This window comes from Pseudonaja textilis, chromosome 15 (genome assembly GCF_049901715.1).
Source record: "Pseudonaja textilis isolate UNSWEBS1 chromosome 15, rPseTex1.2, whole genome shotgun sequence".
In the NCBI taxonomy this organism is placed as follows: domain Eukaryota; kingdom Metazoa; phylum Chordata; class Lepidosauria; order Squamata; family Elapidae; genus Pseudonaja; species Pseudonaja textilis.
Genome location: NC_142004.1, coordinates 1,394,948 through 1,420,611, shown reverse-complemented (window position 1 = coordinate 1,420,611; position 25,664 = coordinate 1,394,948). Strand labels below are relative to the sequence as shown.

The following is a 25,664-nucleotide window of genomic DNA, read 5'->3' as shown; positions in this document are numbered from 1 at the left end:
ACCGGTATGGACATGACATCCATGTGTAACCAGGGTTTGCGGGGGTTTTCTTGGGGGGGACATGTCAACTGATCTATGAAATAGACAAATATATATTTTTTGAAATTAAAAATAATGTAAATTATGTAGCTTTTAATTGATCACTCCAACGGTCCATGGGTCTGAAACCACCCTGTCCAATAGGCGCTGTCTATAGAAGCTTCGATTTTTGTGGTTGTTCTTTGATGGTGGTTTTTTTTTTTTTACAGTTTCCAAGGAAGCGAATAGGCTTTTTAAAAATTTTAAAGCTGAATCCTGTACTTAAAATGGATAAAGGATATATAGATATATAGTTATATAGATATAAGAATAGCACTAAAATACCTCAACTCTTTCATTTGGTAGAAAAGATCTATTGGCGTTGCTGACATTTTGATAAGCTTGGTGATAAAACTGATCTTCTTGATCTCTTCCCCTGGCCCACTGCCTCTGGTTTTACATGAGATGGAATTCTGCAGCAGGGGAAAAAATATGCTCAGGAGTTGAACTTTGAAAGCAAAGCGCGCTCATTTTGTCTTTCCACGGCTCAGAAAAAAATAAAAAATCAACCCCAAACCCAGAGCCCTCAATTGGGCGATTTGAATCTCCATCCCCAACGCAGGCAGCCGGGTGGAGGCTGAGAGAACTGAGAAAATTGTACGAATTATTCCTGTTAATGTCTGTGCGTGCCCCATTGGAACAGCTGGGGAGGGAAGGGGAGGGGTGGGGGTGGGGTGGGGGGAATGATAACATAGACCAGATATGCAGAATTGTACAACGGGGTCTAGGTTGTGCTTTGTGTTTTCTTTCGAAGTGCCTAATGACACAAATAGGCCCTTCGGTAGCGCAGCTTCTTAACGCTTTGAACCCGTTGGAAGGTTTAGCGTTTGAGAACCAGCTGTTCGGGGGGGGCGTGGGGCGGGTTGGGAAGGTCTCCTGTCTCTTCAGTCCAGGTCCCAGATCCAGCTTCTTGGCCTGCCTTTCTTGGGACGCAGTTCCAGCAGCTGGTTTTGATTGCGTATCCTAAGTGGTGGGAAATAACTGAGATTTGGCATCACAGTGACTGGGAATTCTCATGTGAACAGCAGAGTCCTCCGCCAGGCCTGCGGAGTGTGTGTGGGTGTGTGTGTGTGTGTGAAATTGTGCAGCCCCCACCGTATCCCAACATTAGTCAGAAACATAGCTTCCTAGCTTACATTCTGGTCATTTGTCCCTCGAAAAGCAGGTAGACATAATACTAGCAAGGTAAATGAACTGACTTGGATTCTAGATGGAAGCTATACGAGCAGGCAGGTTGTTTTATATATATATATATACTGTTCGTTTCTGAAATTCATAACATTTTGGGGAAGAATTGTTAAAACATTCCAAAGGGGAAAAAAAAGTGCAGGCACTTTAAGAACAACCAATAACGAGGCAGCCTAAGAATTACTGGCTTGATGGGTGGGTGGGAGACGGGTGCCACAAGGGGCGAGCTTTCTTCCCCCCGAAACATGGATATTTCTTCATACGGTATCTCAAGGCCCGCTAGCAAGGTGTAAAGAATTTGGCGGGTTTCATTTTTTTCCCTCCTTTTTCATTTTTTTTTAAACACCTAATCGTTTTCCCTACCCCACCCCCACATCTCCAATGATTTTGTGTGTGTTGTACAGCAATATAATTTTTTTCCACTTATTTATTCCATCGGTAGCTATGGTTTGTACAATGTACAATGATTTCGTTTAGAAAAATAAAAAAAAACTTCAAATTCCGACACTGCAGCGTGTGACGCTTTTTCATTACGACCGTGGTCGGGTTCGCTTCCGGCGTCGAGCTTGGGAAAAAGTGGGCTCCCTTTTGGGGGCGGAGTTTCCCCCCTCCCTCCGTGGGTCAGAGTTTTCTCGTGATCATTTATTTAATTATATTTGGGGTGGGGGGGACTTTCTGCAAAATTTCTGCCCTTGAATAATCGTAAATCCTTTTGTGAGGTTTAGAAACCGGCCATTGCTCCCCGTGACCATTCCACCGAAATAAGAGTTGTGTGTGAAATATCTTGCTCTGCTTTGCTCTTAAACCTGTAGAATTTGGGGGGCCTGGGGAGGTGGCCTTGCAGGAGGGTTGCTTGCCTGGAAACCTGGGCAGGGCCCCCTTTTTGCACAGCAGGACTTGAGGCAAAATGGGGAGTGTAGAAAAGGAGGGAGCACCCCCCCCCCCAATGCTTTGATATGGGTTCTCTCAGTACGTATTGCATTGGAAATAAAAAAAATTGGCCAATGTTTAATAAAAATCACTTTTGGGGGGGCCTCGCAGAGTCTTGGGTGTCCCCAGGGCCACATTTTGCAAACCGCTGCTTTAGTCAACCTAGAGAACCAGCTGAGATTGAGGGGCTTCACAGCTAAAGAATCCTCCAGAGCGGAAAAGCTTTCGCTCGGCAGCCCCCTCCTCAGTTTTCAGGGGGTCCAGGGGGACCCCGAGCTGGGCTGCAGAGAGGTTGAGACGGAGGTTATGGGGGTCCTTTATTTGCCCAATGGGGGAGGCTGGTCTTTTGGGGTGGGGGGCTTTGCCTCCAAGTCTGGCCCCTGCAGGGGAGTCTGAAGAGCCCGAAATGGATCCCTTGTGTGGCACTCTGTGTGCGTGTGTGTGTGCATGTGTTTTGAATCTATCTCACCGTGTCTATGTGTATATTTGTGTTTTGTGTATCTATATTACTATGTCTATGTGTGAGTTTATATGTTTTTGTGTCTATCTCTGTGTTTTGTATCTGTATATCTGTTTTGTATCTATCTTTGCTTGTGTCTGTGTGTATATGTGTATCTGTTTTGTGTATCTGTGTGTGTGTTTATCTCTGCGTGTTTGTTTGTGCCTCTGTGTATATCTGTCTTTTGCATCTGTGTGTGTGTGTATGTGTGTGTGTATCTATATATATCTATATCTGTGTGTTTTGTGTTTGTATATCTATTTTGTATCTATCTCTGCTTGTGTCTGTGTATGTTTGTGCCTCTGTGTATATCTGTCTTTTGCATCTCTGTGTGTGCATCTGTTTTGTATCTATCTCTGTGTTGGTGTGTATTTTTTTCTGTGTTTTGTGTAGCTTTGTGTGTGTGTATCTCTGTCTCTGCATCTGCCATCATCAGGCTTCTGTATTGTGTCCGTCTGTGAGTCAGACTTTTACAGCTGTTTTTGTAAACACACAGATATGTATATCTCTGGGTGTTTTGTATCTGTGTGTATTTGTGTGTGTCTGTTTTGTGTATCTGTGTCTATGCCTCTTTTGTGTCGATCTCGGGTGTGTGTGTGTGTGTGTGTGTGTGTGTGTGGTGTCTGTGTTTGCGCGCTTGTGCCTCTTTCTCTCTGCCCGGGCGGGATTGCGCGCACCCTCCCGAGGGGCTCAGGATGCGTGGCATGGGCGAGGGGGCGGGGCCGAAGGGGGCGGGGCGGGGCGGGAGGACGTCGGGGGCGGGGCGCGGGGGCCCAGGCCCCGCCCACCCGCGAGGGCAGCAGCGGCGGCGGCGGCGGCTGAGGGGCGGCGATGGCCTCCGGCGTGTCTCTTCGGGCCGGGCCGGCGGCTCCCCTTCCCCGGCGACCCGCGGCGCCCCGGCCGTCCTCGCCCTCGTCGTCGTCGTCGGGCGGCAGCGAGGAGGACGAGGCGGCGGCGGGGGCGGCGGCGGCGGGGGGCGGCGGGCAGGGGGCTCCGGGCGGGGGCCGCTCCTGCTGGGGCTCCCGGGGCGCCCAGATCATCCACTCGGGCCACTTCATGGTCTCGTCGCCTCACAGCGAGCACCCGCCCAAGAAGGGCTACGACTTCGACACCGTCAACGAGCAGACCTGCCAGACCTACCGCTTCGGCGCCTGGGCCCGCCGGGAGGCCGCGGCCGGGGGGGCGGCGGCGGCGGGAGGGGCCCGGGACGGCCGCCTCAGCATCGACGCCTCGCTCACCAAGCTCTTCGAGTGCATGAGCCTGGCCTACAGGTGGGGAGGGGGCGCTGACGGGGGGGGGCTGCTCCGGGGAGGGGAGGGGAGGCAGGAGGGGCTGGTTAGAGAGGCAGGGGATGAGGGGCTTTGGAGTACCCAGAAGTGAGGAGGGGTGGATTTGGGGAGGGGAGAGAGGCAGGAGGGAGGGAGAGAGGTCAGGGGGCAGGGAGAACCCCGGGAGGGGATGAGGGGCTTTGGAGTACCCAGAGGGGAGGAGGGGTGGATCTGGGGAGGGGAGAGAGGCAGGAGGGAGGGGACAGAGGTCGGGGGCGCAGGGAGAACCCCGGGAGGGGGATGAGGGGCTTTGGAGTAGCAACAGCTGGTGGGGGGGGGGGAGATGAGACAGGAGGGTTGGTTAGGGAGGGGTCAGATCACACGGAGAAGGGGATTCTGGGAGGGGGATGAGGGGCTTTGGAGTAGCAAGGGGTGAGGTGGGGCGGATTTGGGGAGGGGGAGGCGAGGCAGGGGACAGAGAGCAGGCAGGCAAGGGGGAGGGGGCCCTTTGGAGCAGGGAGGGAGGGCTGAGGGATTTGGGGAGGGGGATGAGGGTCTCGGGGAAGAGGAGGGGAGGACAAGGGGTAAAAGGAGTTCCTGGGGAGGGGGAGGGGGCTGCAAAAGGCCCAGGGGTCAGAACTGGGCAGCAGCTGCTGGGACCTAGCAAAGAAAGTACCTGGGAATTTTGGGGCTCCTTGGAGGAGAGTCACCCCCAGATAAATCGGTAGCAACAACCACAACACCCTTTCCAGCCCCGATTGAGGGGCAGCTTCCCCCAATAATTATGGGATGGTAGAACTCTGCCACGGTGAGCCAGTGCCAGCCTGTTTCTGAGCGCCCCAAATGAGGCCATGTGACTCAGGTGTGTGCAGCTGTCAGAACTGGGTCGTAAGAAGCTTTGGAGGGGAGTGTTTTGTTATAACTTTGAACAGTCGCTAAGCGAGGACTACTTGCATTGCTGAAACAAAGAACAGGACTTGAAACTGGCACCTGGTGGCTCTTTTTCCCCTTTGGGGGGGGTTCGTTTTTTAACATTTCTGGGTTTTTTTTGCTTTTAAACTTCTTTCCGTTCCTTCTGCCTTGGGAGTTGCCTGTTTACTAGCTTGTTGTTTAAGGACGGGCTTATATTTTAAGTTGCATTTACGATCATCCCAAACAAAGCATTGGCATGCGCTAAAAAACAACAACAACTCCTCTTTGCATCATAATCGTACCTGTAAAATGCAAGGCAACAATTACAAACCGAAGTCTTGTTTTCTTTTTATTAAAAAAAATAAAAATAAATGGGGCTGGATCTGTGGTTGCCACAGGGCTGCCTGAAGTCATGTCTGTTTTCACCCAGTCACAGCTGTTAAGTACAGTTTTCCGCTCTGGTTTGAAGCGGATCCCATATTAGGAAGTGCAGTTCTCAGAACGGGCTTTAAAAGCGTATTATTTATAAGGTGGGATTCATCCCCAGAGGAGCGATTTGGCAAGGAACATTTTACGCTTCAGCGATTTCTTTGCAGGCTGGTTTGCTTTTGTGAGTCGGGGTGAGAAAATAGGATGAAAGCATCGTTGGAGGGAGAAGTTTGCTGGATCAGACCCAGAAGCCAGTTTGGGGTTTGTTCCTCCTGTGGCTACTGAGAACAAATATTTACAGCAGTTTGTTTAGTGACCGAAGTTGCAGTGGCACAGGAAAAAGTGAATTATGACCATTGTTATTCAGATTCAGGTAGTCAGAGTCGGCAGGGACCTTGTAGGTCATCTAGTCCAACCCCACCACCCAAGCGGGAGGCCCTACACCATTTCTGACAGACGGCAGTCCAATCTCTTCTTGAAGGTCTCAAGGGATGGCGCTCCCACAACTTCCCACAATTACCCTTAGGGCAGCGTCCCCATGATGATGTGGTTTATATTCGGCTGTTTGGGACCTGGTTCGTACTTACGACGGTCGCAGCATCCCCTGATCCCTTTTGCGACCTCCTGAGGAAGCCAGATTCACTTAGCAACGCCATTACTAATTTAACAAATGCAACGATTCACTTAACTCTGGCAAGAAGCGCCATGCAACGGGGTCAAATTCAGCTGCAGGAATTTTGGTGTTCGTATGTTGAGGGTTCCCTGTCTTGCAAACGGTGAGCGCAAGGATTTTGCAAAAGTCGGTCTGTTCGGTTATTACAGGGAGGGGGAAAGTTTTCCCTCTTGGACACATGAATCACCGCCCGGTGGGGAGGTTAGGTCGGTTCAGGACAGGTGAAAAACGCAACACGGGATGTGATTGTAGTTTTTATTTATCTTACATTCAATTTATCTGCTGTCCAATCTCTGCTAGAAGCAACTCTAGAGGGGTGACCATTAGCCTGATTCGCCTTCTGCGTGGTTATATTTTCATATATTTAATATTTGTCGCTTACTGGAGATCACCTGTTTCTGCAGATTGTTCTCTCTCTCTTTTCCCCTTTCTCCTGCCCTCTTTCCCTTTATCTCTCCTTCCCTCTCCCTCCCATTCCTCTCCCCCTCTTTCCCTCTCTTTTTCTCTCCCCCACATTCTCCTTCCTTCCTTCCCTCTCTCCCTCTCCCTCCTCATTCCTCCCTCCCTCTTTCCGTCTCGTTTTCTGTCCTTCCCTCCATCCCTCTCCCTCCCATTCCTCTCCCCCTTTCTCTCTTTTTTCTCTCCCTTCTCCTTCCTTCCTCCCCTCTCTCCCTCTCCCTCCCATTCCTCCCTCACTCTTTCCCTATTTTTCTCTTCCTTCCTTCCTTCCTTCCTTCCTTCCTTCCTTCCTTCCTTCCTTCCTCCCTCCCTCCCTCCCTCCCTCCCTCCCTCTCCCTCCCTCCCTCCCTCGGAAGGCTGTGCTGCTTTTAAGCTGGCCAAGTGAGATCTTTCAGGAGATAAGGTGTGTGAATGCTTTCTGGGGAGGAGGAACAATGCCGGGCCCCGTGAGGTGTGACCTCCAATTCCCGACCTTTGTTTTGTGTCACTAATGTACTTCCCAGCGAAAGCTCTTTTCCTGCTGGCGGCCCACTTCGTTTCCTGTTTATAGAAAGGGTTTTTTTGGCCTGTTGTGCAATACGAGGCCCTGCTGGGTCGCTGTAGCCGATTCCTACTAGAACTGGAGTAAGGCTCATTTCACTTGCGCGTCTGTTTCATTTTAAACACAGGCACAGCCCAGGGTTAAAACGGTTGAGAAATATTGCCTGGAAAGGCCGACCCGCCTGCAAGCAGGGCTGCCTTTAACCTCTTTGTTGATGTAGAAAAATGCAGTTCTGGACGGGCTGAAAGTAGGTGCCACACCTTATAGCAAACAGGCCAGGAGAGCCGGTGAGCTTATTTTGTCCTTGCTGTGAATAAACAAAAGTGCGAAAGAGTTCAGGTGCTTTCGCGGCTTCCCACGTGGGGAAAAACACCTGGGCGTTCAGGTCAGAATGAAAACAGATTTTTTAAAAAATCGCTTTCTTCCTTTCCTTCTCCCTCATTGGACTTGGATCCCTTGAATTTGGAGGAGCCTCTGATCCCTGTTGTACGCCCCCCCCTCCCCTTCCTCTGGGGTGTGGTACGAAAGGAAATCAGCATGGCCTGTTTAGGCTGGGGTGGAGGGTTGGACTGGATGACCTACAAGGTCCCTTCCAACTCTCGGTTGATCTGTAAATCTCTGCCCTTCCGTCTGCTTTGCTCTGTTTCTCATTTCCACACCCAAGTGGCCTTTTTTTGGCATTGGGGAGGGTTGGGGGGAAAAACCCCCCACCAGGGAGGGAAAATGCTGTCTTTCATCCAGTTATATGCCCTTTGTTTAGAAGACGAGGGAGAGATTTGGCTCAAATTGTCGAGCTTGTCAACTCTTCTGCGTTGCAGGATAAGAAAAGTGCCCCTTGATAAGACGGGCCACTCCAAAGTATTAAGTGGAGGCTGTTTGAACTATCATCGCTGGATGCTGTGCAAAAAAACGCCTGCGGTTTAGATAGCTCCCTGGCACCTGGTGGGCCGGGCCAGGCCGGCCTGGCTTCTTGGTAAGCCACTCAGGGCTTGGTCTCCTGCTGATAAGGGCCAGCCAGGAATCTGGGGTTTGTCCTACAGTGGATGCCTGACGGGGTGGGTCAGAGGCCGTCCCTTCGCCTCCGAACACAAGTGGGATCTTTCAGCAGAGATCCGTCGCTGGAGGAGACACTGAACAGACCAGACAGCCGTTGGTCGGATTGGTATAGGGTGAGGGTCTCCCACCTTGGCCCCTTTAAGGCTTGTGGGCTTCCAACTCCCAGAATTCTGAGAGTTGAAGTCCGCAAGTCTTAAGAGTGGCCAAGGTTGGAGACCCCTGGGATAGGGTCTTGTTTGGGCAGTGGGTTGGGCTGGAAGACCCCCAAGGTGTTTTCCAACTCAGAGAGAGGAGAGGGAGGGAGGGAGGGAGGAGGAGAGGTGGAGAGAGGAAGATGGAGTGGGGGAGAGAGAGACCGAGGGGGGAGAGAGAGAGAGGCGAGTGGGGGACAGAGATGGGGAGGGAGAGGAGGGGAGGGATGGAGAGGGGAGGGAGAGCAAGAGAGCAAGAGATATGGATGGATGGATAGATAGATGATAGAGATTAGAGAGAGGGGGGGATGGATGGATGGATAGATAGATAGATGATAGATAGATGATAGATAGAAGATAGATAGATGATAGATAGATAGATAGATAGATAGATAGATAGATAGATAGATAGATAGATAGATAGATAGATAGATAGATAGATAGATAGATCGATCTAAGGATTTTGTCTCTGGTACATAACCTCTCAGTGTACATGCAAAACAGCAAAGCAATAATAATCATAACAAGGACACCAATAAGAAAAGGTAGAAGAACAGATGAGATATGTGAATAGAAATTAATTAACTTCTGCTTTAACATATTAATTAAGTAATTAAGTAATTGAGGTCTGTTAAAGCAGAGCGGGGCAACTGTGGCACCCATTACAACCCGCGGACTTCAACTCCCAGAATTTCTGGCTGAGGGATTCTGGGAGTTGAAGTCCACAGGTCATAAGGGGTGGGCTTTAACACTGGATAAAGACAGGGGAGAAACCAGTGGAGGGATGGCTTGGAGCCCCCTCTCTTCATTCATTGCCACCCTATTACTGGCTTCTTGGTCAACCCAGAGAGACTTTGCGGCAGTGTGTGAGAGGTGAGCTGCTGCTTTTCCCGACCATTTGAACCAGATCCTCCCTTGCCTTTGATGTATTTATAGGCCGTCGGCTTGCATAGAGGACCTGACGTAACCCCGCAGTGGCAGAAACCGGTTTCAGGTTCCTCCACCTGTCGTATGTCAGAAACCTCTCCTCGGTCACGAAGCCGCCGGCCTTCCCCAGCTTCCTTTCCTCCCGTCGGAGAGGGTCGACTAATGAAAAATCGGGCCGTGATTGTTTTGCAGAACTGCCCACACCAGCCCTCTTCGAATGTGGAATCCACCCGGAATTGCCACAAACCCTGAATGTTAAACCTAAAAGGGCTTGGACGATTCGTCTCTTGCTGCTAAATCTTGCCCACGATTTACTTGGTTTCCCAGGAACTCGGTGGTCGCAAACTTTATGTGGGAACAATTGTAAGCCCCATCCAGGGCTCCTTCTCCACCTTCCAACTCCCTCCTGGCCCTCCGATCTGATTTCCTTTGCTCAGAATGGCCTGGAGGGGGCTGGACTAGAAGACCTTCAGAGGCCCTTTTCGCCTTTTCACTGATGAAACGTTTGCTTGAAGAAAGGTGGCTTAGTCTTGGATTCGTACGTCTGCTTCCCCGGAAAAGAAATTAGGCTTCTCTTAATCTGCATGGTGGCTAAGAGACGCTGAGCTTGTCGATCAGAAAAAGTCGGCGGTTCGAATCCCCAGCGCCGCGTCACGGAGTGAGCTCCCGTTCCTTGTCCCAGCTTCTGCCAACCTAACAGTTCAAAAGCACGTAGAAAAATGCAAGTAGAAAAATAGGGACCTCTTTGGTGGGAAGGGAACAGCGTTTTGTGCGCCTTTGAAGGCGTTTAGTCCTGCCGGCCACACGACCACGGAGACGTCTTCGCAGAGCGCTGGCTCTTCTTCGGCTTTGTGACGGAGATGAGCAGCGCCCCCTAGAGCCGGAAACGACTACCACACAAGTGCGAGGGGAACCTTTACCCGTACACAGTAACCTAGGAGGAACTGTAAATAGGAGCCAAAAATATATTGCTTATTTTGGGTATGGAGACCACGCACTGGTTTTAGTTTAGGCCTTGACCCTGGGAAAGATTTCTAGCAAGTGGTGTTTACCATCCAGGAGGAAAGGGAAGGCGCGTAGCTTTTGAAGTAAAAAAATTGGGACCCTGGCAGTCAGTTTTCTTTTCGTGCGTTGCCCGTTTTCCAAAGCCGAGCCCGGACTGAGCAACCCCTGGATAGGACCCCTATTCCACCCTGCAAGCTTCAAAGGAGATTTTATGCCCGAATGATGGAACAGAAGTGGAGGCAGCTGTCGCGCCCGCCCTGTCTAGACTTAAACCCCGTCACGCCTGTGAGTCCTTACAGGATTATTTCAGGGATAATGTCATTAAAGAGAGGAGCAGGCGGGCGAAGGAGCTGACAGCCGAACCCAGAAGAGAGCAGTGGGGTGGGGTTAGTTGGGGGGGCTGCTGAACTGGGAGACAGCCAAGAAACCCAAACCAGGAAGGTTGAATGGGAAGTGGGAATTGATGGGGTCCGTCGGGTAGGAGAAGGAGGGACGTTACGGCCTTTCCCAAACGTGCACATTCCCACCTTGGGGAACATCCAGCTCAGAATTCCTTTGGCCATGTTACCTGGAGAATTTGGGGGGTTGCTTTTCCAGCCTACCTGCTGAACAAAAGCTTGGAAAGAGAAGTACCTTCCTGATTTTTCAGGACCTGGAACAGGGTTTCGCCCCCCTGGGCAGCTTTAAAAGGTGTGGACTTCAACTCCCAGAATTCCCCAGCCAGCTTGCTTGGAGTTTGAAGTCCCCCCATGCTGGCTAGAGAATTCTGGGAGTTGAAGTCCACACCAAGGCTCTTGCGAAGGGTGAGAAACCATCCTTTGGCTCAAATCAAAATAATCTGAAAATAATTGCTGTCCACATTTGAACAACTCGGTAGCACAATTCTTTTTCTTGATGGAAGCTGCAGGGTTTTTTTTTTTTTTTCATTTCCAAACCATAAATGCTTATTTTCCCCCCCCTTAGAACAGGCTCAAGCTTCGGAATACCTCCCAATGGTTGAAGAAAATGCGACTTAATTCCAGAAAGCAATCATCTCTGGGTGTTCCAAAAGTGGGGAACTTTTAAACCTTTCTTTCAAAGGTTTAGGGAGGGCAGACTTCAGAGCTAGTGACTCGTCTTTGTCTTCATGCAAATCTGTTCTGTTTTGTTACAGCGGGACCTTGGTTTCCCCCAAGTGGAAGAATTTCAAAGGGCTGAAGTTATTGTGTCGAGACAAAATACGACTCAACAATGCCATCTGGAGGGCTTGGTACATCCAGTGTGAGTAAGGCGCAACGTCGTCCCGGGAGAGCTCTTAAAACGAGCCGCCTCCGTGTCCCGGTTAGGGCCAGAAGGAGTCCAGTTATTTCCAAACCGCTGTCGTTTTGGAAGGGAAGGGAATTTTTAAACCTGGTTTTGCAAACAGCAAAGGGGAGGACTGGTAAAAAGGAACTAAATCTTAATCTGTGGTCGGAACCCTGGGAAGAATTTGTAGGAAAGGAAAACAGTCTCCCTCAGTTGATCAGAAGGAGAAGCGATCTCCCGGTCTGTTTTTGCTTGGATTCCAGGAGAATTGTAGTTGGCCTCTCTTTCTGACTCACTTCCTTCCCTGGGCATAATCTTTTTGGTCCTGGGTTGCTTTTTGTGGAAGTTTTATTCTTGTTCTAATATTGTTTTTAAAAAAATGACTAGGAGAGGCGTGCGTTATTAAATCCTATGGAAGAGAATGCCTGAAGTTGGAAATATCAAACGTGCCCACCAGGACCCCACCTGGAAAAATCCTCTTGCTCTCTTTCAGATCTAGAGAAGAGGAAGAACCCCGTGTGCAATTTTGTGACCCCTCTGGATGGTTCTGTGGATGTTCCTCAGGTAGACCAGGTGGGCACATGGGAGCCACTTGTCCCGATCTCCCTCCTTCTGAACCAGTGGGGTGCTCAGGTTCATGGCCTTTAGTGGCTTCCTTCCTGAGACTCTGCCATTTGGGATTTCTGGGTGGGGGGAGTTTGTGGGGAGACATCCATGGACGATGCAAGTGATCTTAGACTTCCACCTTAAGCTGGTAAAGAATTGAGCTGGTTGCATTTGGTTGTGTTGAGTTGAGTTGAGTTGGTTGCATTGGGTTGAGTGGATTGGGTTGAGCTGGTTGCATTTGATTGGGTTGGGTTGAGTTGAGTTGGTTGCGTTCGGTTGGGTTGAGTAGGTTCTGTTTGAGTTGAGTTGACTTATCTGAAATTACTTTGATATCTCCTGTTCCTACCATATTTCTTCTTTTCCTTTTAGGGTAGCAGAACAAATGAGAAATATTGGAGGAGGCGTATTGACATAGTCATCCGAGAATATCACAAGTGGCGAACGTACTTCAAGAAAAGAGTATGTCTTCTTTAGTTTTTGAACGGTTGACATTTTGGGTAAAAATAATTCCGTTTTGCCAGGGAGTTGCCTTCTGAGCTCAGCTCGTCAAGGAGTTGAACAGAGTTGGAAAACTTTACTCTTTGCAACAATACAAGCTGACCTTCTGACATAGCATCTTCTAACTTTCCCCTGTCTGCTGGGTTGGGACTTCACATTGTCGAATTCCCAGCTAGAGGCCACACTAACTGAATCGATTCTCTTGTCAAACAAACAGGCCAGGCTCAAATCAGGCAGCTTAATCAAACAGCGGATAATATAATAGAGTAATATTTTGGGAGGAAGGGTCTTCGAGGCCCGAGAATAGCTGGTCTTGTTTTGTATCTGGTCTGCATAAATTTGGGGTATCGGCTGTGGCTGGTAGCCCTGTGCTAAATCAATTGGGATTCTATGAAATGGATGTTTTGAATTCTGTTCCAGGTTGGAAAATTTCAACCTCCGTTCCTTCCTTCTCTTCTTTTAGTTTTGGTTTCATTTTCAATTATTTCCATTTCCTTCTTTTGTTTTCCAGTTACAAAAGCACAAAGATGAAGACCTATCCAGTTTGGTCCAGGTAAACATTATTTTGGCTATCGCTTTTTCGGTTCAACCTCCCTAAGTGTTTCAATGAGCGTAAGACTGGGAAAAAAAAGCCCAGCTTTTATCTCTAATGGATTGAATACAGGATCTGCTCCTCCTGAATGCTCAGGTAGAGCACTCTGGAAGCTGGAGGTTTTATAAAAGAGCCAAATTGGAGGGAGGAGGGAGGATGAAGTCTACCGTAATGAGCAAAAGAATCCAGTAAACCTCTTTATTGTTTGAGTGGAACACTTAATGCTTTTCTTTTGACTCTTGGCTGGTTCTCTTTTCCGTTCCAATGGGTAGCCAGGATGTTCATGATTTTAAGTCTATTCCTTTTTTAATTTGAATTTTACACAGTTAAAAAACAACGCAGATATAAAATAACAGAACACAAATACAATTTTTGCAGTGTTGTGACATCTACTTCCTTTGTTTTGTTAACTATCTACTATATATGTATATATATATATTTGTTTATTTATACTGTTTTTCTTTTATTCTTACTATCCTATCATCTGACCAATCATACCATTTTTTCCAGACTCTATAGTATTCCTTCTCTTCCCTTTCTTGTAATTCAAACGTGAGTTTTGCCGTTTCCGCACAATCCATAGTTTTCTTTAAGATCATGTTGTCAAACTGTCTAGTTTCCAGCTTTGAGCATCAATTATTCTTGTTGCAGTTAGGATGTGTACAATGAGGTATTCGATTTCTTTTTAAAATGTCCCTCTAATTATCCCCGGCAAAAAAACACTTCAGGCTTACATTCTATTTGGGATCCATTAATTTCTTGCAGCCATGTTCTAATTTAACTCGACTCCTAAGTAGGTATCCAAGCCATGTGTCTTGGATACCTTGGCAATTTTTAAGACTTGTGGATTTCAACTCCCAGGATTCCTGACCGGGGAGGATTCGGTGCTAGCTGGGGAATGCTGGGAGTTGAAGCCCACAAGTCTTAAAGTTGGACGCTCCTGTTTTAAAAGATCAAAACCAAACTTAGCCCTGGAATTCGTTTTCAGTCTCCTTTCTCTCCTCCGAGGAGCCGCGACTGTCCCCCGTCCTGCAGGACCCCCCCCTCCCAGTTCCTCCAATTCCCCTTTTCCTGTCCTTTCACCTCCCTCTCACCCCGCAGGACGATGGCTTCTTCAAGAAAGACAGCCCCATGGAACTGGAAGAGTTCTTCACCACGGACGATTACATGTCGGGATCTTCAGATACCCTCTTCTCCACCCTGTCTAGTCACCAGCTGGTCACCTGGCCAAGTTCGAAGGAGAGAGGTAGAGCTTTGCTAGTGGCTGCCAGTCCCAAAGGCGTTTTTATTCGGGAGGCAACTGGACTTCCCTGTTTGTTTTTCCTTCGACATTTTGCTTCTCATCCAAGAAGCTTCTTCAGCTCTGGGAAGGGAAGGGTTAATATTCCTTGCAGGCAGCTGGTCCTCTGCATCTTTTGAGATAGGGTCGTTGAGGCCACTTGGAGATGAACCTCCAAGTGGCCCCCGAGGATTCTCTAAAAGGATGCAAATGACCCCCAATCCTCAAAAATTGTCACAAAATATCTCCCCAAGCCTACATAGATCATTCTCAATTTACACCAGTTTGTTTAGTGACCCCTGAAGTTATAATGGCACTGACAAAAAGATGGTTTTCATACGTTGGCCCTGCTCCCTTCATGCGCCACACATCTGTGTTTTGGTTTTTCACATGTTTCTAGCGCACCTGGGCAATGCCGACATGATTCAGCCGGGACTTTACCCTCTGCAGCCCAACTGGATGGACACTTGGGAGTTTTTCTCAGGTAAGCGCGAACGGTTCTGATTCGCCAATCTGTGCCAGCAGCGGCAAAAAGATCCCCGTGGAATTGAACTGGCTGAAATATTGTCTCAGTCACCAAGTATTATGGGGTCCTGGGAGGTCTCTGAGCTTACTGGTTTTCTGGCAGATGTTTCATGACCCAACTAGATAACGTCATCAGTGCACCGAAGGCGTTACCAACGTAGAAAACGAAACGTTTCAAGGAAACTACTAAGCTATGAGACCACCAAGCACCCCAGAGTTCAACCCTCGGCTATATACGCAGGATACATACAATGAAATTCACATAGAGACCAGACCCAATACATGCACACACATGACAATCCCCAAACAACCCCCCCCCCCGCCCACCAAAATTCCACGCGTCCTAAAAACACACAAGCACCCCCACAACAGACCAATAATACTGTCCAACAGCTCAGTGATGGTTGGTCCTTAAGTTCATTGTTAAGCGCAATTATAGCTCTGGAACAAAAAACTGTTCAGGAAACGTGTGGTCCGAGTTTGAATTGTTCATATCTTCTGCCAGAAGGCAGCAGTTCACAAAGATTGTGAGCAGGATGGGTAGAGTCACTGAGACTGTTGTGCAACTTCTTCAAACTTCCTCAAAGGGCGAGATGCGAAGATGTCATCCAGGGCTGGTAGCTGGAGCCCAATGATCTTCTGGGCAGTTTGCGTCTGTAGTCTAGAAATTTGAAATGTAAATAATCCACCGGTCAGCCTGCTGAGGTTTGGCCCCTATGGGCATTTCGTGCTTTCTGACTGAGCTGGCTTGTTCCAAAAGAGCAGAGGGGATATAAAATGAGGATCTGATTCTTTTCCTTCTGTCTTGACCAGATACCTTCACCTCTTCGGCCATCACTACCTCCAGCCTGACATCCAGTGCCTCTTTGCCAGGGGCCATCGAGAATTGTCCCCAGGTGAGAAAGGGATGAGGTGGGGCAGGACATCCGAGCTGACTAAGGGTAGCCAGTGTTTTCCCCTCAGTTCTGCGTGACTCCGCATGAGTTTTCCATCCTTTATTTATTGCAGTATTTTTCAACCTCGGCCAGTTGACTTCATCTCCCAGGATTCCTCAGGGTCTGGCCTCTCTAGAGAACAGGCTCTATGGTTGCTGGAGCTCAGTGGCTCAGTTTGGTCAATCCGGGTAGATTTAAGGGTAGATTGCAGGAGTGATAAATACAATTTTATGTCATTTTATCCTCTGATTTATATATTTATGTATCAAATTATTATATTTTATCCTATGTTTTATATATTTATGTATCAGATTATTGTATTTTATCCTATAGCTGTGGTATTTTACCTTACTCTCATTTTAAATTATTTAGAATTGTATTGGTAATTGTGTTTGAACCTATATGCTGATATGGCCTATAGGCTAATAATCAATCAATACATACATACATACATACATACATACATACATACATATAAATATATATATAATATTTTAAGGTAATGTTTCTCAAACGTGAGCACTTTAAGAGGGGTGGACTTCAATTCCCAGAATTCTGCTGGCCAGGGAATTCTGGGAGTTGAAGGTCCACCCCTTTTAAAGAGCTGAAGGTTGAGGAACACGGGTGAATTGCACTTTTGTTACCCCTGAGTGTATCATAATTCATATTCTCCAACGGGACACCTCCATAGCCCAGAGTCATCCATCCTGCTCTCCAGTTAGAATTTTGCGCGGCAGAAACTTCGGTCGCTTAGTTACTATCTTTGAAAACATTTATGGAATGCACTTTCGGTTTCCAACCTGCCGCACTGCTCCCCCTTTCTCCCTTTCTGTTGGCCGCTCTAAAAAGACCATAGGAATATTTTATGAGTTGACAGCATTGATATTTATATCTATTGGATCCTTAACAGGCCGCCTTTCTCTTTTCAGGCCCCGAGCCTCTCCTCGGCCTCTTTACGCAGCCCACTTCCGACGGTGAACCTGGGAGAAGAGCTGGTGCCCCCTCCGGGGCCTGACTCCATCCTCTCCGCTGACCAGTGCCTGGGCCTGAAGAACGAGGACCTCTCCTGCCTGCAGACCGCCGGCTTCCCCTCCGACCTACCCCTGAGCGGCAGCCAGCCCCACTTCCTGCCTCGCTTCCCGACTCTGGGGCTGCCTCTCCAGGCGGAGGTCCCGTCCCAACCGCCGCAGCAGAGCCTTCTCTCCTTGAACCCGGAGCTGGCCCTGCAGGTGCCGCTCTTCCCTCCGGCTGAGGCAGCTCCGAAATTCTGTCCCAGCAAGCCTTCGGTCATCACCCACACCGCCTCAGCCACCCCCACGCAGAACGTGCCAGCCACCACCTTCAGCCACGGCCCGGCGGGACTCTTGGCCCCCCAGCAACCCGGTCCTGGGGGGCCATGCACGATGGCCACTCTCCAGGCGATGGTGGTCCACCCGCAAACTGTTCTGCAAGCGCTGACGCCCTTCGTCCTGCCCGTGGCGGGCCCTGGGCTGCGGGCCAGGAAGCCCCAGCAGATTGCGCCCGCCCCCACGGAGCCCGTGCCTTTGATGTTGAATAGTGCCTTCCTTTCCACAGGTGAGGAGGGGCTGTGGGCTTGGTGGGGCTGCTCCTGGCCCCCTGCAGGTGGTCTCAGGGCTGTGGCACTGAACCCCAATTAAATCACGAGTCTCGAGCCAAACTTCCAAAACTTCCAAAGGATTTATTGGGAGTAAACATGCCGGCATTGCCTGGGTGTATCCTAATTCATATTCTCCAATGGGACACATACATAGCCCAGAGTCATCAATCACGCTCTCCAGTTAGAATTTTGCGCGGCAGAAACTTCAGTCGTCTAGTTACTATCTTTGAAAACATTTATGGAATGCAGTTTTGGTTTGCAAGCTGCCGCACTGCTCCCCCTTTCTCCCTTTCTGTTGGCCACTCTAAAAAGACCATAGGAATATTTTATGAGTTGACAGCTAGACCACAATTTCTATTACCAGGGGAGACCTTTGTTAAGTGAATCCTGCCCTGCTTTATGGCGGTTATTAAGTGAGTCACGGTTAAAAGAGAAATAGTCTTTTAGCTCCTGAGCACGTACAAAGGGACTGTGAATTGAATTCTGCATTCTTTCTTGTCATTGTACGTATATACACAGTATACACACAACGAAATTCAAATTCGCGTATTGAGCGCAGTAGCCACAGTTAATACAAGCAGGTCCTGGACTTGATGACCACAGTTCAGCCCAAAGCTTCCGTTGCAAAGCAAGACGCAAAATTTCTCTTGCTAAAGCAAGGCGGTTGTTCCGTGGGTTTTGCTGCATTTTACAACCTTCCTTGCCACTGTCGTTAAGTGAATCAGTGCAGTTCAGTTAGTCACACGGTTCCTAAGAGGAATCTGGCAAGCCTCTGAATTTCCGATCCGACCCTGGGGATACTAACAACGGTCGCAGGGGTGAAAAACGACCCTAAGTCAGTTTTTTTTTTTTCCGTAACTTCCGACGGCCACTAAATGAAGCGTTGTGGGTGTTGGGACTGATTTCATACTTCAGGGAAGAGAGATTGGTCCTTTTTCTGCCACTTTTCGCTCTGCAGGAAAAGGCAGGCTAGATAAGCAGCGATTAAATCAAATCTCTCGTGCCGCTGTGGCTTAGCTGACGAGCTCTGTGTGTGTGTGTGTCTGTGTGTCGTTGTCGTTTCTTCTCTTCCCAAGTCCAAGACTGCCAGCCGTCCAGACAGGCCTCTCCCCACCCGTCCGAGCAGGGCCTCGGCCCTCCGTCCCCACAGAGCAGCAGCCGGTCCAGGAAAGGAACCCCTGAGCCTCAGGTGTTCCTCTTCAAGGTGAGCTGAAATCTTTGTCGTCGTTAGTTGCGAAGTTGTGTCTGTCCGACCCATCGCGACCCCCTGGATCCTGTTCCTCCGGGCCTTCCTGTCCTCTACCGTCCTCCGGAGTCCACTGAAGCTCACGCCGGCTGCTTCAGGGACCCCATCCAGCCCCCTCTGTTCCGACCAAGGCTTCCTGAGGTGCCATAATTAAGCACACGCTTAGTCCAAGTGACTCTTGTTTTATTTCAACGCTGGGGACGCGTCCAACGTTTCAGCACCGTCCCTTTCCTTCCCGGGAGCGAGGATCTCTGGATTTCTTGGCTGCCCTCCCCGTCTACGGTGATCTTGGAGCCCAGGAAAATAAAACCTGTCCCTCCCTCTCTTTCTTCAACCATCTATTCGCCAGGAATTGAGAAGGCTGCGTGCCATGACCTTAAGTTTTCTTAATGTTGAGCTTCAGGCCAACTTTTGCACTCTCCTCTTCCCTTTCTGGTGGCAGAAGGTTCCGAAGGTTTTAGATTCTAAAGATCGGGGAATGGAGACTAAAGGAAAGTCAAGGACTGCTTTGAAATGAAACGAAAGTCAAGACAGATGGGTGGGAGGAAAGGGAAGCCCAGCTGTGGAATTCTGGGAGTTGAAGTCCACCTGTCTTAACCAGGTTAAAGTAACGTAATGGAGTGGGGGATTTTGTTTTAATGGACACAGAGTCGCAGAATGAAGCATATCTCGGCCGAGCAGAAGCGGAGGTGTAATATCAAGATTGGCTTTGGCACCCTCAACAGCCTGGTCTCCCCAAACTCTAAATCGGTAGGTCAGTTCTTGTGGGGCAAGGGGTGGAATTCCCAAAAAGTTTTCCTTTCCTTTCCTTCCCTTCCCTTCCCTTCATATCTGCCAGGCATTGCATCCTTCAAACAAAGGTCTGTGTTGGGAAGAGCTGCTTCCAAATACCAGCCAAAATGAAGATTTTATGGGGTGTTGACTTCCTCCCTCCCTCCCTTCTATCCATCCACCCTCTCCTTGTTCTTATTCCTTCCTTCTGTCCATCCACCCACCCATCCTCCCCTTCGTTTCCTTCCTTCCTCCTCCTTTTCCTCCCACTCTTTCCTTCTCCTTTCCCCTGAACGATTTCAGGCCCAGGGTGGTATCCTTCCCCCCTGCCCCTCCCTCCACCCCACCCCTGAGCTCGGTCTGGACCCTCTTTTTCGGTGGCCCCCGCAGATCAGCCACGCCCTGACCCTCCAAAAGACGGTGGAGTACATTGGCAAGCTGCAGCAGGAACGTTCGCAGCTGCAGGAGGAAGCCAGGCGCCTTCGGGAGGAGGCAGTGGAGCTGGACGCGACCATCAAGTGAGGACTCGGAGTAGCTACGTATATATATAGAGAGAGGGGGGGGTCGGACTAGAAGACCTCTGAGGTCCCTTCCATCTCTGCTATTCTATTCTGAGTCCCTTTTTTCAGTGGCGTTATAACTTTTGAGTGGTCACGTTTGTAAACTGAGGAATTCCCGTGAAGAAATTCCACCTGTTTTTGTCCGCGCGGCCACTGTGACTTTGGGTTTTTCGGTTCTTCCCTCTGGTCCGAAGGTTTTTTCCGGCCTTTTCTCCCCTCCTTCCTTCTCCAGGTCCTGCCACCAACAGTTGCCTGCCACGGGGGTCCCCATCACCAGGCAGCGCTTTGACCAAATGAGGAGCAAGTTCGAAGAGTACGTCCGAAACCGCAGCCAGCAAAACTTGAAGTTCTGGATCGTATCCTGCTTCGGTGTGTGTGGGCGAAACCAGGGGAGACCCAGAGGCCGAACGTGGGAAGAAGAGAACTGGGGTGTAATTTTTGTCGAGGGAGGGGAGAGCCCGTCGAGGTGCCACAGGGGGAAGTGGGAAGGGGAGAGGACTGGTCCTTTTGGAAGGTACACTGCTCCTGAACCTGGAGTCTTTATTGGGCTCTGCCGTGGCGCCCGCCTTGTCAACTTAGCTTTCCTAATGTCCTTTTTTAATCCATTTTTAAAGCTGGCTGGATCCTTGCTGTGGATTTTAAGCCGTGGATTTTACAGCTTTCATTCTGAGAGGCCCGAATACTTTTTTAGAATGGTGGGGGGGGAAATGGGATTCGGAGCAGTTCAGGTTGGATGGGTGGAAGGAAGGAAAGAAGGAAGAAAGGATGAAATGAAAGGGTGGATGTAATGGGTGGAAGGAAGGAAGGATGAAACGGAAGGATGGATGTAATGGAAAGAAGGAAAGGAAGGAAGGAAAAGAAGGAAGGATGAAATGAAAGGATGGATGTAATGGGTGGAAGGAAGGAAAGGAAGGAAGGATGAAATGGAAGGGATGGATGTAATGGGTGGAAGGAAGGAAGGATGAAACGAAAGGATGGATGTAATGGGTGGAAGGAAGGAAGGATGAAATGGAAGGATGGGTGTAATGAAAGGAAGGAAGGATGAAATGGAAGGATGGATGGAAGTAAAGATGACATGGAAGGATGGATAAAATGGATGGATGGAAGAAAGGAAGGATGAAATGGGTGGAACTGGAAAAATAGTAATTTCTATGGACCCTCCCCAGTTTGCGTTCTTGGCTGACAGCGCTCTCCAACTCCCGATAGTTCTGGAGAAGGTTGAGGCGGCCCAGAAACTTCATAAACCAGTAAAGCTGGCAGGAGTTTTTGCCTTGATTTAACCTGCCCCGTTTCCCGGGAGCTTCCCTGCGTTCCAGCCCCTCGACTGACTGCCCGGAAATCCCAACCTCTGTTCTGTTTGCACCTTGACCCCTAGTTTTCCTGCAGTTCAGCGCCATCATTGAGCCTCTGTTTGAAACCTTCAACGAGATGGTGTCCACCACCAGCCTGCAGGAGCTGAACCGGACAGCCTTCTTATGGCTGGACAAGCACTGCTCGCTCCCGGTCCTGAGGCCCAGTAAGTTGAGTTGCTCGCGAGACCTTGTCAGTTGTCTCTCTGGATTGCCGTGGTAATTAACTGGGCCGGTTGGCTTGTTTTGCGTCCTTCTTTCTCCCCAGTGGTTCTGAACAGTCTCCGGCACCTAAGCACTACAACCTCCATTCTCTCCGACCCGTCCCTCTTGGAAGAGCAAGCCAGCCAGGCCTTGGGCAAACTCCACAAAGCGTCTGGAGAAACGTAGGAGAAGATGCTGTCAACCACAGCGGGCCATCCCTGCCTCCATAGAGACCTTTGTCATCTTCTCCAGTCGGGGGCTTCCTCCAGAGGTGTAGGAACCACCTTCGCCGGGCGTTCCTGGCCCACCTGCTGGCTGACAATACAAGGATTCGCTTCCCCATCTCCCCCCACCAAAGTTGAGGGCACCCAGCTGTAGAAGGAGGCCTCGCAAGCTTCCTTGTGTTGACACCACCCTCAGAGACAAGAAGGCATCCAGACGGGGAGGACAGAAAGTTGAGGTTCTCCCAACACCACCTTTGGGTTTGGCCGAATGTGAAAAATGCAACTCAGGGAAACTCCTTCCAGCAATAGATGCCCCCCTTCCACGCAACCTCTCTGAATATATGCAGTAGGAATAAGCTTTCTCTCCATGCTAACCTCCGTTGCAAGGGGCGTGCGGTGGTTTAGAACGCAGCGTTGCGGGCAAAACTCTGCCCACAGCCTGGAGTTCGATCCTGACAAGGCTCAAGGTTGACTCAAGGCCAAGATATCTCCTGGCTTAACTGAGATGGAAGCTGGGATCTGGAGAACGCTGAGCCTGCCAGATGTTGGGCAGAGCAAACACTCTTGAGAATGGGCAGGCAATTTTGGAAAGAGCCTTGGGGACAGAATGGAGGCGGCTAAAGGAAAATTCTCTCTCTGTTCTCCCCCCAAACTCCACCCCAAGACTTGAGGTCTGCAGAAGAAATTCTAGTCAATCGATAGAAGTGGGGTAGAGAGAGAGAGAGAGAGAGATCTATTTTAATTTAACAATTTTATTTTATTCAAAGGGTTAAAATCCAAAAGAAAAAAAAAAATTGAAGAGCGGCAAAACAAAACTGAACAAAATCGTTGAGGAAAAAAAATGTGAATTAAAAAAAAGGACAAAAACGCATGATTATTATCTCCCGTATTTTTAACCATGATACCTGTAATAGCGATCAATTTTTCCCCCCTCCTCTTAGACAATAATGGTTCATCAGAAACTTGGCAGCAGAAGAGACTGTTTGCTCTTTGACTCAACTCTTGGGCTCTTGAGTCTTGACTCAACTTTGGACTCAGCCCCTTCCCCATAATCCAGGGTCTTGGGGGAGGGTCCCATCTGCCTTAGAAATGCCCAAATGTCTCAGGCTTTATAGTGGAGCTTGTTTCCATGGCTGTACTTTTGCACCCAACAATGCAATTTTTCCCCTTCTTTGGGGAAGAAGAATAATTGGAAAGTGCAGGAGAAGAACAAAAACGCATCGTCAGCTAGAGAACATAAGACAACCAGGTTGAATTCTAGCCAAGATCTCTCGTCCGGGCTCGTCTTCCGGCGGTAGCCATCCCAGTGTCTCTTGGAAGCTCACGAGGAGGACACCTCGTGGGAATGTCCTCTCTTCATATCTCCAGTCTCACTTCTTTGTATGTGTATGTGATCCCTACAAATCTTGGAAAGTGGCCTTCAAAGGAGCAGTTCTGAATTTCCCACCGGGATTGTCCCATCAGAAGTTCTTGAGTTTTGGCTTCAAGTAAGGAAGATGCCCTACGTCAACCACTCCATACGATACGTTCTACCAGCCTTGAGGGATGAACCACAGTGACTTTCCATCCACGGAGTAGAACAAGATCGGTAAACAAATCTTGATAGCACGGAGGGATGCCGTTGACCCAAACTTCTGAACTTCATGGAGGCAGAGATCATCTGGGTTAGATGAGATGGTTCTCTCAAAGCACAATAAAACAGCGGGCTCTGATGTCCTTCAGATCACAACTGTTGAAAAGGGGTATCTTGATTCAAGCTCAGAAATGGCCCTCGGTTGAACCAAAATCCACCCCATCTCCAGGCACCAAGGGAGAACAGTGTTCTACCTTATAACCGGTTCATCTGGACAACTCTACCGCTATCTACAACAGTCTTTCTTGACCTTGGGAGCTTTAAGATGGACGGACTTCCAACTGCCAGATTTCTCCAGTCGGCTATGCCGGCTGTTGAATTCTGGGAGTTAAAGTCCACTAAGCAGCTGGAGAATTCTGGCAGTTGAAGTCCATCCATGCTGGCTGGGGAATTCTGGGAATTGAAAGCTGCATCCAGGTAGCCTTGCCTTGGCTCAACTTCACCTCTTCTCTCTTCTACTACAAACTCCACAGTCATTTTGATCACCTGGAGGGAACAGAAGAGAGGTGATAACTGAGTGTGCTTTGGAACAGCTTTGTAAAGTTATTGCTAATGCAGTTTCAATATCGTTCTGTGGGGGTTTGCGGTTGATTTTAATCTACAACAAGTTAGCCAAAAAAAATGCATTTCTTTTTAGCAATGCAATCAGGATTTTTAGCCTCTGGGGAGATAGTTTTACCTGCATTGTGCCTGAAATCATTGTCTGGACAGTCTGTGCTCCCATCTGCAAGCCAAGAAAAAAGAAAAAAAAAAGATGAAGTTTGTGTAACGAATATATATTTGTTTCTTCCTCGTTTTACCAGTCGACTTTTTGGGGAGGCTGCAGAGTTAAGCCGCTGCCTTGTTATCTACATTTATCATGCATGAAACTTCAATTCTGTGGCAATTGCTTGCGTTTCGATTTTTCGATAACGTCACTGCATTTTTGGTTTTTTTTTTTTTATGAGACAGCAGAAATAAAATGCTATTTTTGAAGAGAAAAGAGTGGTTTTCTTCCAAGCTTTAAACGTAACTTTGTTTTTCCCCCATCAGCTCACCTTAGAATTCTAGTCGATCAGGTTCCGAAGTGTGCAAGGTTTGGAACCCAGCTGCAGAAACATCTGGGGCCATCTTCCATGTAAGCCACCCCCGAGGTGGGAAAGTCGGGGAGCTTTCACACCTGAGCCATTTCCCCTCACACAGTTTTTTTAAAAAACATGGTTTATTGAGTTACAGAGTATTGTAAGAGACAACATAGAAAAGTAATTAGAAAAGCAGTAGGAAGGGGAAAGGGGGAAGAGAAGTGAGGAAAGAAAACGAAGCATTGACTTCCCACTCTCTTGCAGTAAAACAAGGGACTTCAAAACTTGGCCAAGTTTAAGACTTGAGGACTTCAACTCCCAGAATTCCTCCTCCTCCAGTCATGTTAGCTCAGGAACTCTGGGAATTGAAGTCCACAAGTCTTAAACATGCCAAGTTTGAAGAGCCTTGTTTTAAGATATTTGAACTTCAACTCCCAGAATTCTTCAGTCAACATGCTTTAAGATGCGTGGACTTCAACTCCCAGAATTCCTCCTCCAGTCATGTTAGCTCAGGAACTCTGGGAGTTGGAGTCCACAAGTCTTAAACTTGCCAAGTTGGAAGACCCTTGGTTTTAACTGCTTGATTGTTGGCCTAGTACAAGGGTCTTCAAACTTGGCCAAGTTTAAGCCTTGTGGACTTCAACTCCCAGAATCCCTGAGCTAACATGACTGGAGGAGGAGGAATTCTGGGAGTTGAAGCCCAGAAGGCTTAAAGCTGTCAAGTTTGAAGACCCCTGCAGTAAAATAAGGCATTAGCATCAAATCACAGCTTTTTGCTTTTTCGTCATAGTACGAACAAGGCATTTCTGTAAAGATCTATCCGTCTAATCTGTAAAATCTAAAATCAGAGTTTCATTCTTTTCCATTTCGAGCACGAGGTTCAGAAGCGGCTTCCATGTGGAAACAAAAGTATTTCTGTTCTTTTCTTTAAATCAAAATGGTCAATTTCGCCGTTTCCACCAACTCCATCCACTTCAACCATTCTTCCATGGTAGGAATCGAAGGGACCTTCCAATTTTGCGTGTGCAATCGTCTTTGCTACCATCAACATACATAGTAACAAAGTCCCGAATTTTTTCTCCAACATTTTTTTTAAGCCATTTTATTTGGGGGGCCTTCCACC

General features: G+C 48.7%; 1 protein-coding gene across 1 annotated transcript; it reads left to right on the top strand.

Moving 5' to 3' along the window:
- Positions 1-3,463: 3,463 nt before the first annotated feature.
- On the top strand, positions 3,464-24,462 carry MLXIP (MLX interacting protein). The gene is made up of 15 exons (XM_026719310.2): positions 3,464-3,966; positions 11,310-11,416; positions 11,934-12,013; positions 12,416-12,505; positions 13,056-13,097; positions 14,238-14,382; positions 14,816-14,899; positions 15,754-15,836; positions 16,805-17,450; positions 18,570-18,697; positions 19,388-19,489; positions 19,901-20,028; positions 20,303-20,426; positions 21,457-21,586; positions 21,688-24,462. The coding sequence occupies exons 1-15, from the start codon at positions 3,527-3,529 to the stop codon at positions 21,807-21,809; spliced, it is 2,451 nt and encodes an 816-aa protein (XP_026575095.2). The 5' UTR covers positions 3,464-3,526; the 3' UTR covers positions 21,810-24,462.
- The last annotated feature ends 1,202 nt before the right edge of the window (positions 24,463-25,664 follow it).